Below are 12,746 nucleotides of genomic sequence, written 5' to 3'. Positions count from 1 at the left end.
TTTTGTCTACAAGAACACTGATGGTGGTGATCCTTTGAGATGGACTACCTTAAGACTCAAAACTTACATTTTGGTAATTACTAGATTCTGATCAGTTAAGTCTGTACAGAAATATTCCCCTCCCCTCTATGTTCTCTCTCTACTGATGTCCTTCAATGTTCTCAGCTCCCTGTCTTTGTATGCTCAGTAGGGAAAGGAAGCACTACAACTGAGCAACCTGTTCTGTATGAGGAGATGTAAAGGGCTATATAAAGAGGAGAAGCTGAATATTCCATCGCTGATGACTGTGTGCCAATGATTTACCAGAAATGCAATTCAGCAGAGCATCAGTATTTAAACTAAGGAAGCCCAGCCTACAATTACCTTGTATTCTTGGGGAAAAAAATAAAATAAAATATTGATTTTATGATGTAGAAAGATTTGGAATATAAAACATGAGGCTGTATTCAACAGGAGTGTTCACTCTCTTCAAATGCCCATTATTGTCAAGATGCTTCCCACATGAATTTGAGTGCTGAGTTAGACATTTATTACGTTTATCTTCAAACAGACTTACCTGTAGGGAGACTGTACTGATGTTGCTACAGTAGGCATAGCAGTTGCTGTAAGCATTTTTGTAGCTCTTGTAACAGCATGTGTTAATGTCGGACCACCAAGTGCTGAACTGGCTGCCTAGAATTTAAGATGCACCAATGTAAAACAGCATTTATACTGTATTAGTTATTCTGGAGTGATAAATTATATGAACGCTATTTGAGCTCTTCCTAGTTAGGCAATAGGAAAGGTTACAAAGTTTAACTACATTCTGCGGTTTTCTACATCCATTACATTGCAGAAATAGTGTTACGGAGGAGAAAAATCTTAAGTCCTCAATAAAATTGATTTTCAAGTTCAAATAATTTAACAAGCATCTTTACCACGATTCAATATTCTAGTCTTCACATAATATACAATTTGAACTGTGATTTGAAGTTCAAACATCTTCAGCTAAAATGCAGAAGCTTGTGAATTCTGCTCTATAAACCTTTAATTTAAGATTAGCAATATTTTGGGAAAGAGCATAGGACTGCATTCTCTAGTTTTTGAAAAGCAAGTTTTTTGTAACACTGCTTCAATTCTGCAAGTAAAACAACACTGAAGACAGAAAGGGCTTTAGGAACATGAACAAATTTATGTCTTCCACTTACCTCTAATCTTGTATAACAATCAGCAATGAATTTCTTGTGTAGCGACACTGAATCCTGAAGGTATGAAGGACAGGTACATTAGCACTTTAAAAATAATTTCTTGAGAATAAAATTGTCAGCAACAAATTTAATAAAATGCAATATATATCACAACTTCCAGAGTATTAGACCTCTTCATAGGGGTCGAATACCTTTCTTGGTAACAGACTATACTTACCTTTTTCAATCTAGGATTTAGATTAATATAGCTGTAATTTATGATCAACTGAATGGCCTCATTAGCAATTTCTTCATCAGGTGATTCCATTGCTATTTTCCAAATAAAATCCATCCCTATTAACTCCAGTTTTTCTACATTCTGTTCAAAGGAAAATACATTAGTAAAATACAATTTGACTTTATACATGCTTATAACATGTAACAATCATAAAATCACGCTTGTTTTATATCTGCTGGAAAAGTAACTTTTGGCTAAAGTCTTAGAAGCTGTATTTTTCAGTGTGTTGTCAACTCTATAAAAATGTTTATACAATACGAACTAAATTTACATAATCTCAAATCTACATAATCGGTGGAAATTTTAAGTCTAACCCACTTTGTCTACATGTAGACAAATAATGACTTCTGCAGAAAACAGTTCACCAAGCAATGGAATAATGAAGAATTCAAAGATAATTTTAGGAGTTCAACAATCATACAAAACAATTTATTTTACACAGATAAGTCAAAAGAGCAAGAAATCATAGGCTAAAATGCTCATCAAGTGGCATATACTGGGGTAATGTACTTCACAACAGGTCTATGAGCACCATCGGCAAGTCTGAGGTAAATTAACAGTCCCTGATACCTCAACATATTTTTTGCCATATAATTTTATTTTAAAAAGCAGTGCAAGATCATATTCAAGTTAAAAATAATTACAACTTAATTACGATTTAAATTTACTAAACATCTCTCTTGTAAATAGGTACACAAATAACTAAACATACAATAGGTTTTTTCTTTAGGCATCAGCAAAACAAGTTACACACACTAGAACTTCATTTGCTCATTAACAATGCAAAGGAAAACTGGGATTGGTCTTTAAAGTTTCATGACATTATTGCGTTCCATCCTGAAATCTTTTACATCAACTTTCAGCATTCATGAAAATCCCACCCTTAATTTCTCAAGGTAAAAAGCAAGAATTTGTAATGAAAATACTAAAAGGACCTGAGGTATTTTAGTACAAATATGACCATATAAAATGGCTTGCTGTCTTTTTTTAAAATAAGGACCTGTTCCCCAGATCTCATGTACTGTTCATAGGAGTGAAAGTGCAACACACTTACCAACTGAGTTCCTTGTCGTTTTAGTCGATGATCACATAGGTTCACATTCTCAAAGAACGTCTTAAATAAACTAAAACCTATATGTAAAAATCATGGAAGATTTTTATTTAGAATAAATTCCTGTTTTTATTAAAACAGGATATTAAATACACAAGAATAAAGGATAATCTTAATAGCAATTAAAAATTTAGAATCATGGAAAAAGACCCCTTATTGTGTTAGTTTTTAGACCTATGAAGAGCTTTAAAAACTAAGTTTAATGTTTTATTAGAAAGCAACTATCTAGTACTTGGGTATAATATTTACTCCTATGACCTGGTGACCAAAAACATTTTCATACCATTCATAGTAATTTCATATGACTCCAGTTTGAGAATTTTCTCTTTGAAGAGCTGCTGTTGTATGTCACTCTCCAGATCATGCTGTCCTTTTGTAAACCACTCAAAGCACATCTGTGAATGAGTACAGGTGTATAAGTGTATATGGTCCATATTTTGAAGATCAAACAATTTTTTTAGTACATCAACATTGCTTTTTCAAATTACTTCAGACACTATAGTGATGAGTGCATAAAAAGCTTAGATAAAAGTCTTGTCATGAAAAGGCAAGATAGTCAAAACATTCAGTAGTCTGTAACCATCTGAAGTGCACTGCTGTTGCACAGAGCATTACTATGTATTATGTATCAGCATAACTCAGATAGTAGTAGACTTTCTTCTGGAGCAGAAGGTTCAGATTCCACACCAGGACTCAGGTTCTTACATATTACACAAGCCTGCAGTGCTGCATTAGGGTACCAGGCATTATTACTAATGCCATCTATTGCATAAAACATTAAGTGAAGGTTCCTCATTTATGACATCCCTGGCTGTTCAGATGGAAGTTACAGCTCAAAGAGCAGATAACCCTCATCTAGTCTCCTGATCAACATTCCCTTTCAACTAAACAGGTCTTAATGTTCAAGGCAGTATGCCATTTACAGTTAAACACATAATAGCTGCTCCATTTGCCTATACTGTCCTTGCACTAACAGGATCGAATGCATTAGTGCTTTGTAAGGCATTTGAAGACACTGAATGAGACAAACATTATAAACAATTTATTTTCTATACATGCATTCCAGTCATGAGCTATTAAATTCCTTTCCCGCCTCCAGATGTTGATCTCTTGGGCTTCTTACCTCTCGATCTAACTCACAAACATCTTGACCCGTCACAAGACATTCCCAGATTTCCCTGGCACGATTCCAACCCAAATAGAGGGTGGCTTCTTGCAGAAAAAATGCCAGAAATTTTAAATGTGCCTCTAAGTACTGAAAAGAGAATAACAAAACTGAGTGTCATCTTTCCAAAAGAGAACTTAAAATTAGAAATACAACATTTTGTTCTTTTTTATACATTTTGCAAAGTGTGAAGAACCAAAAACTGACTGATCCTGCAATGAACTCCATGTGGACAGAGCAGGGCCTGCAATTATGATTTCTAATTTTCACTGTTTTAAACAAAAGACCTCATTTCAGGCACCTTTTCAGAAAACACTTGGGTTGCTCTCGATCCCCATAATAGTAACTAGCCTGAGCCACCACCTGGCATAAAAAGGAGATCTAAGGTGCAATACATTGTGCTGCGAGTGCTCTGTGGATATATGAATCCATATACTAATAGGAAAATATTTTTTGGTTTTAAGTAGTTGGTACCAAATTCAGCCATTTAAAATATGCCACAAGTTTTAATATAGAGAGGCTACCCCACCATTTAATTTAATAGTTAAGTAATAAAGCTCAATATATTAGAAAACAGTGTAATTTTGGAGGGAGGAAATGCAGCATATATAGATACAGTGTACATTAAGTGTCCGATATTTTACATTGTCTAGTCATCTGTGTTTCAGCTGACCATGGTTTTTTTGGGGTGATTTGTAACATTGTTCATCTGACAATTTCTAGTAACTAACATTAGAAAGCAGTGTTCAGTACCTCCCGGTAAGTGTATCGGCCATCCACTAATGTTGTTCCAACTAGTCCACCAGGACCTGCTACAGATGCAGCCAATCGATGACATGCTATTAGGCTTCCTGTCACCAGTTTCACTATTTCAAAATTTTTCTTCAAGTCTTGAATAATGCTCTTGGCAGAAACATTGAGAAAGACAGTGTAAGAAATGAAGCACCACAACAGGCACACTTAGAGGTTTTGCATTTTTATGGGAATTCTCTTTTAAAAAAAAAAACTAACTGTGGGTTTTTCAGCACTATCCAAACTGTCACAAAGGAGTCCTGAAGGTTCACCTTCATCCTTCCCATTTACAAACCATCCTACACAGCAACTGCTTTCAGCATCTTTTTTTTTTTTTTTAAATTGGAGATATACCAATCTCCTAGAACTGGAAGGGACCTTGAAAGGTCATTGAGTCCAGCCCCCGGCCTTCACTAGCAGGACCAATTTTTGCCCCAGATCCCTAAGTGGCCTCCTCAAGGATTGAACTCACAACCCTGGGTTTAGCAGGCCAATGCTCAAACCACTGAGCTATCCCTCCCGCCTCCACTGAGCCAAACATTTCCACTCAAAGCTGGCATAACGCAAAGCACAACTTGGTAGCAGATTGGAGCCATTTCTATTTTCGAAAGGGCATAACTGATTTTATTACTTCAGTCAAAAGTCAATAAAAAACAACCTGTTCCCTTAAATTTGTCAATCAGGTTCACTTATAGTTAGTAATGGCACAAAGATAACGTGAGCCAATTCAGACGTGTCAGAAGAGATAAGCTTATCCGCATATAATGGACAGCGCAGAGTATTAAGGAATTACCATTGTAAAAGATACTACCACTACATTAAACTCCTCAATTCAAATAGTGCCATAAATTAATACCATATTTTTAACTTAAAGTTTGTTATAAGAGCTGAAGTTTGATGGATGTAACTTTGCTTTAAAAAATGTTTTAGCAAGTGCCTTACCTTATCTTGCTTTTGGTACGTTTGTTTAATAAACGAACGTGTGATTTCATGGAGCTGACGTAAAGCTGGTACCACCCAAACAAATTGGGGATTATGATGTTGGGATGACTAGTAATAACAGAAGTTAAAATAATTACACACGTGTACATGCTCAACAATACTATAATTGTTTCTTGTAAGAGAATCCTAGAAACCTATTTATCATCATCCATGCCCCAGCTTCAGGATAATAATTTTCTTTCATGAATCTGCAGTTGCTAGTCCTTGGTTCCTCTCCACTGAGAGTCTCGGTTTCAGCTTTCACAATTAAACCAGATAGCTGAGGAAGGAGATGGCTAGCTGACTGCAGGTAAGATGGAGAGGTAAGCAAGGTTTAGAGGGCAAATGTAACCAAATACAGCTACTCAATGAAAGACCAGGTTGGGGAGGCGGTGAGAGGAGTCAGGCAAAACAGGACTTAAAAATTATTTAAAATACTACCAAGGGATTCAGAGCCAGGGCGGGGAGATCTGTGGTTATCTCAATGAGACATTTTAGGGTCACGAGGAGCCCTCTGATAAAATATTTAAACTCAGGTTTGCAAGAGAACTTAAAGTTTGATCCTGCAAGGTGCTGAGTACTTCTGTCAGAAGCATTCAGCATTTTGTAAGACTGAACCCTGGGGGGGGGGGGGGGGGAGGGGGATGGGGATTATTTTCCATAAAGTCTGACATTAGAAGCTGGCACACCAAATTCTGTTTGGGAGAGAAGCATCTTGATTCTAGATTAGATGCTAACAATCAATGCTACATTCTCAGCAGCCTGTTCATGTCAGAAACAAAGCTACACTGAAGACCTCTCCATACCTTTGACAGTGCTGCCAATATTCTCTCAAATGTTGTTTTAATTTCTCCTTGTTTATGGTGGGGGTAGATAGGTAAATGTTGCATTTGTAAAACTAGCTTAAAACTACATATTATCAAAGCCCTAGATGGAGGCACTGCAACAGGGAGCAGTAAGAAAAAAAAAACTGTTACAGAAGGATGCCTTGGAATAAATTGGAGGCGTTTCTAGCAAGAACAGGAAAGAGAAGTGAACATCAGATACAGAATAGTCTGGATTTCAAACAAACATCCCCCCTAGCGCAGACAGCTTGAGATCGGCATTTCTGATTTTTAGAGAAAAAGCAAGAATGCAAGGTACCTTGGCACCTAAGGAATATCTGTTCTACCAAAAAAACAAAAACAAAAACAAAAAAAAAGCCCAACACCACACAAAACAAAACACCCACAATCCAACTCTTGGATGATGTTGGAAAAACAGAAAGGCTAGTCTAAGTTTAGTTTAGCACGAGAGAGGGCAATCGAAGTAACAACAAGCCATTTCCTTTATAATGGCACATTTTGGACTATGGAACAAGGACAGGTTCATTCTTGCAGGCCTATAGAAAGATCATTTATTACGTGGGCAGATCTGTAAATAGACTGGGAAATCCTTTAAGCTATGTGCCATGAATTTCACATGGTCAAAGCCCTCTCCCCTCAAAAACATGCTGCTGCCCAGGAGACATCTGAGCAAATTCAGCTGCAAAATGGGTTCTTATACCAGAAGACATTTTTCATGCCTGTTTCTTTAAACAAAGGACATTACTGGGTTTTAAAAACCAATCTGTATTTTGAGACTCGTCTAACAGACAAATCAGAAAACATGATTTTCTCTTTCAATTGTTTAAAACAAGGCAAGAGACTTACTAGGAGTCTCACGGTAAACAAGTTGGCTCACATAAAATCTCCCACTCTCAGATTCTCCCAAGGTACAAGCTTACAGAGGCAACAAGTGTCCAATTCCATGTAATTTGAAAGAAGTGTCAATACTGCCCAAGCCACTCTTTAGAGAATATACCATTTTGGGGAAAAAATGTAATTCTACAGAGAAACGAACCCTCTTAATATCTTCTATGCATTTGATGATGTAGCTCCTTTTGATTGCTTCCTTCACTGCATAAGCATCACTAAGAATTGTCAGATGTTCCTCCAAGGCCTGCTGAATTAGACCACAGGGTAACGTTGGAAGATGAGCGAGTTCCCAAAGCACCTCTAGGACCTTCAAGAACAGCATAAATGGTTAGGGACACTAGTAATTACAAAAGAGATGCAATTCTATTCTTTATCTTAACAATGGAGGATTTTATTTCTCATGCCTTTCCGGTGGTTGTCTCAATGCGTGCTTCCCGACCAATGCGTCCTATCAGGCTCAACAGTTTTTGTCGCACTCTGTCACTCTCAGTCTCCCAGCTCTGCAGGACAAAGACACAGAATTTCTATTACAGCAGCAAATATGTAATAAAAATGCAAAGTTTCAAATTAATTGATTCCATCTATGGCCTATTTTACTGTGATATCACCAATTAATAAAGGGACACGGTTTCAACATGTGCCACTGCCAGCTTCATTAGATGTGAACTCAGTTTTGTTAACAGGAGATCTAATTCACCAAACACTTCCAAAAACTTATCACAAGTGGCTAGAGGCAATAATGAAATCTTTGCCTGAACATACTTTAGCTGTAAGAACACATAACATGGTTAAAACCTGAATTAAAAGATTAAAATCGACAGCACAATGGGAGCTGAGTTATTTAAAATAAATATTTTAATCTTCTCAAAGTCATATTATAGGTTTAAAAAAAATTGTATTTAGAAATGTTATTTGTAGACTAGATGCTCAAACATATCAACATTCCTGTTTTAATAAGAAATTTAAATTCAGATAAAGATTTACCTTCTGAATAAGAACAAACAGATGATTAAGTTGATCAGAGCTGAATTTCACAGCAGCTGCAGCAATAATAGTATGTATGTTTTCAATCACAGTGGATGATTGTCCTGACTAAATAAGAGGGGAGGAAATGAGACAACAACTGGTTCTTTGCAAGGAGGAGAAAATCAAGACTGTACACACCATGTAAAATCCTTCAGATGTCTGAGCAACAATGGCTATAAATGAGTATTGACATCTCATGGAAAGACAATAATTTAGAGAATCATTCTAGAAGAAGACAGGACAGTAACTCAATCTACCAAACCCCCAAAGGTGGCTGAAATACTGTCCAAAAAGAAACAGTTTATATTTGTGAGAAACGTGCTATGTTAATTGAAAATATTCTGGGCAGATACTGTAGGGCAGGAGTAACTGACCTTAAATTAACTGCTCACTCTTTCAGAAGTATTTTCTATTTCAGTGTTTAACCATTTTAAGAAATAGGAAAAGATGTGCCAACACAGGTGTATGCAGGATTTCCACATCCTAGTGGCCACCATTACAGACTTTTGATTGCGTCAATTAAGGTAGGATGGTGGAACCCATAGAAGCAGAACGAGGAACCACAATATCCATCAATCTGCTGAATGTACAGCTGTCAGTTTACTGCTTGTCAAGATGTTCAGTCTAAAATTACATATGGAAATACTTTAACATTTAAGCAGGAAGGTATTGATGCTATCTGCAGTTGTCTGGAACCATTGCACACAGCAATGACAGATCTTTCCTCTTTTCTCCATACATACATCCATTTTCCAAAGCTATTCATGGAAGTTATGCGCATATATAGAAATGTTTTTTCTGTTTATGAACATTAAGGCCTTGATTCCTGCACCTCTAGAAAGCCTCACTGAAACCACTGGGATTCCCTCATGAGGAAAATTATCACAATCCTTGAATCTCACATAGCCTTCAAACACTCACCAGCAATATAAATAAGCAGCTTTCCATAAACACTTCTCCCACCCCAGTCATCAATCTATACAACCCAGTGAGGGCTTGACAGATGAAGTGGGCTTTGCACAGTGACCAGAAAGTTACCAGATCCAGGCTCTGGGGGATACAGGAGTGGAAGAAGTAAAATCCAGAATCAAGGGTTCTCTCAGAAAAATATCTTGTCAACGGCTCAGTCCCATTTATAGTGGGGGCATTGCAGCTAAAGCACTTGCATTGACTGCAATGGTGGCAGTATCCGCAACTCCTGTGCTGGAACTTTTCATTGCATTACATGGGAACACAGAATGAGCATGGGAAGCTTTTACAAGATGGGGGGAAAAAGTGAAAATTGTAGGTTTCTACCATTATGAGAACAGAAGTGCTGTTAATTTAAAATTTGGCTTGGGGATCCCAGCTCCAAAAACGTAACCCTGATAAACCTAAACTGCGTAGTGTCATCCTAGTTTGATGCTGCATGAAAAAGTGGAGCCGAAACCTTCACTCTACACCAGCTGCGGGGGGCAATCAATTTTTTTTGATGTCTCCCAGAACACATTTCATCACTCCTTGTGTCCTCTTTTCTGTGCATCTTCTTTCTGCCTCTCTCTAGACTCGAAACCCAGCCTAACTAGGTTTACTATGCTTCCATCTCCTCCTCAACATCATGCTTCTTCCAGGTGTCCTATACACCCTAGTCATCCTCCCAAATGACCATGAAGTAGTAAAAAAACACGAGCATGGCACCAAATGAGGCCCATCGCTAAACTACACCACTCACACACTTGCTTCTTGGTGTATACCACCGTCTCCATTTACAATGTACACACCCCAGGGCAAGATTTTGCACACTGGGAAACTAGCACAGATATGAGCAACTTGTCCAAGATCAGAGCAAGTTAGTAGCAGAGCTAGGTACAGAAACCAAAACTCATGCTAGTCTGTAGTGTTCTAACCACTAAGTATGCTTCTCCCTAAAAATAAAGTAAAATCAGAAATAAAAATAGGAAAGAGGAGATTTGGGCCAGAATATGGGCGCATCCCAGAAGGCAGCATGAGGAAGTTCCTGCATTCAGAAGGTAGGGTTTATATCTGAGGGAATTAAATATCCAGTTGAATGAGAGAGACAAGGCAGGTGAGGTGGAAGGGACAAGCTTTTGAGAGTCAGCAGATTAATCAATCCGAAGCAAGAAGTGGGGGAAGCCCAGTTGAGATTTTCTTATTAAAAACAAAATGCAAATAGTTGAGTGCCTTCTATGCAAGCTCCAAGAGTCTTCAAGTTCAGTAGTGTACAGAAATGTTATTCTTCAGGCAGAGATGACACACTCAATCTTGAAGGAAATGGGGGGAGGGGGAGAGGGAGGAAAATCAGCTGCTTCATGTGTGGAGCATCTTTAAAATGCTGCGTTGACTTGTCCACATCTGAGGTGATGTGCTGTGCCAGCAGCTACCATTAAAAAAAAAACCTAGGAAACTTCACATGAATACCATTCTGTACAGGATGTGAAAACAGGCCAATAACATAATGTTAATCTGAATACACTGTAGTGCATTGACCAGCCAAGCTACCAACAACTTCTTTACATTACACCCTGGGAATTTTGAATAGAACTTGTTTGCTAAATAGGAAATTTATATTCTTCTGTTTCTTGTAGCCTTGATAAATCAGTCTTGTTTCTTACTAAGAATACTATACTGTTTCTTATTCAGAGAATAACAATTATTCTAAGATTGACGGTCTTGATGCACTATTAATTTTTTTAAAAAGTGACATACATAGCCTATCTAGAAAGACCTTGGCACACAAAATAGAACTTTTTGAAATACAGGAGGGTGATGCATAGGGAGGAAAATTTACTGGATATGACGTCCTTCAGGTAGGGTAGGGTCTCCTTTAAATATGCCTGTTCCCAACCCAAAGTCTAGTTAAAATCTAAGTCTTCCACCAACATTACACAGTTTTAAGTTCAGGGTATTCTATTTACATATCCAATACCCCCACTATCATATTTAGACTCTTTTCAGGAGGAAGTGATACAAAGCCTCTCAATACAAAACCCACGTCAGAAACAGGCCAGCAGGAAGACAAAATATTACATCTGAGCTCAGAATAAGTGCAAACTGAGTCATGTCAATGTCACAGCTTCACTGAGCAAAAGAGACTTGCTATCATCCACAACCCTACTGTAGATTTATACAAGGTGTCCAAAAAGCTTAAACTAATTATTTAGTACAAAATATAAAGGCTAAATTGTTTCTGTGTTGACTACAACTTTGCACTAGCACGTTAAATTTCAGACCAAGCAGTTTTGGTTGAGGATAGAGCTTTCAAACAGCAGTTTGCATTACGCATTTGAGAATCATTTTCTACACATTGATTAATGTAAGTGTATAATTAGACTAACAGATTGTTGTCAATAGTACATATGTAATAGAGTAGAAAACGTTAAGAGGCAGTTAATAGAATTTGAGCTCCCTCTATTTAAAGTCAGATAGAGAGTTGGATTCAGACTCATACCTTCATCCAAGAAAATTAAAATGCTAAAGTATGGTCAGAGGCTAATATAATGTTTCACCCCTTATTTTAAAAATCAATGTTTTTTGTAACCCCCTTACATTCATTATAAAAGCATAAAAAAGGCATCAATGAGAAGCCTATTTAATTTATGTGAATGTATTTTGAGAGGTTAACGGAATACTTGACTAAGTGGTAAGGGTGCATGGGAAATGGGGAGAGAGGGTTTATTTGGTTTAGATTGTAACATTTTCAGTACCTCACATACCCTCAACTGCCTTTTGTTAACCCCCTCTCCCCCCAAAGTCAAGACCCACTGGTTGAGAAACACTGAGCTAGAACAAGGAGTGCAACCTTGAAGGGAGAGATGTTTATTAAGAAATAAAGATTAACACAGGTACAAAATAAACAGCAATCTAAACTTGTTTAGTTGAAGGCACTAGTTACAATAGTAAACGATTGGAAAATGTGTACATGTTAAGGTGTTCTTTCCCAAAAGCATTTTTGATGTCAGGGCCGTGGTGCTCATGAGGTAAGTGAAACGCTAACGACCACGGCTGAAAACTGAATGTAAGGAGTCTACATGGATATTTAAGTCCATTAATAATGTACACCATGATTCCATAGGGAATGAACAAAGTAATGTGATCCAGCAAATAAATGGACAGCTAGATTTTCACTATTTTCAAAGTTAGGTGCCTAAATTTAGGCACTTAAGTTTGAAAATGTTGGCCTGTTTTTTTTTTTAAATGATACATAAAATAGAACAATCCTTAAGCTTACCTGTATTCTCCAAATTTTAGTGAGCTCATCCAAAGACAATTTACTTCCCAGCAGTTCAATAATTCCCTTTATGCGATCACAGTACTGTGCTTGGTCTATATTACCTAATTGAACAATCAGACAGCTAAATTAGAAATTGTGAATATCATCATAAAAATGACTTATTTAATACAAGTTATAGCAAGAAACTTGGTACTTTATTTCAAAGGAAGAGTATCAATTTGAAAAGTCATTTCCATCTGA

The 12,746-nt window shown here is 37.1% G+C and overlaps 1 protein-coding gene across 4 annotated transcripts in view; it reads right to left on the bottom strand.

Moving 5' to 3' along the window:
- The window catches only part of USP24 (ubiquitin specific peptidase 24), a 109,909-nt gene that overhangs the window by 56,606 nt on the left and 40,557 nt on the right, over window positions 1–12,746 (bottom strand). For all 4 annotated transcript variants that reach the window (XR_005583522.1, XR_005583521.1, XM_039483808.1 and 1 more), the window contains exons 12-23: window positions 12,504–12,607; window positions 8,234–8,341; window positions 7,654–7,749; window positions 7,395–7,556; window positions 5,475–5,582; window positions 4,494–4,643; window positions 3,699–3,830; window positions 2,859–2,970; window positions 2,519–2,595; window positions 1,405–1,545; window positions 1,188–1,241; window positions 557–672 (exon numbers count right to left, since the gene is read on the bottom strand). Coding sequence is in view for 2 of the 4 variants with exons in the window: in XM_039483808.1 (XP_039339742.1) it covers window positions 557–672; window positions 1,188–1,241; window positions 1,405–1,545; window positions 2,519–2,595; window positions 2,859–2,970; window positions 3,699–3,830; window positions 4,494–4,643; window positions 5,475–5,582; window positions 7,395–7,556; window positions 7,654–7,749; window positions 8,234–8,341; window positions 12,504–12,607 (1,360 nt within the window). In the remaining 2 variants the exon portion in view is untranslated. The remainder of the gene's footprint in view (window positions 1–556; window positions 673–1,187; window positions 1,242–1,404; window positions 1,546–2,518; window positions 2,596–2,858; window positions 2,971–3,698; window positions 3,831–4,493; window positions 4,644–5,474; window positions 5,583–7,394; window positions 7,557–7,653; window positions 7,750–8,233; window positions 8,342–12,503; window positions 12,608–12,746) is intronic.

This window comes from Mauremys reevesii, linkage group 8 (genome assembly GCF_016161935.1).
Source record: "Mauremys reevesii isolate NIE-2019 linkage group 8, ASM1616193v1, whole genome shotgun sequence".
Taxonomy (NCBI): Eukaryota; Metazoa; Chordata; order Testudines; family Geoemydidae; genus Mauremys; species Mauremys reevesii.
The sequence above is the reverse complement of the archived record's forward strand: the minus strand, read 5'-3'. Positions and strand labels throughout refer to the sequence as shown.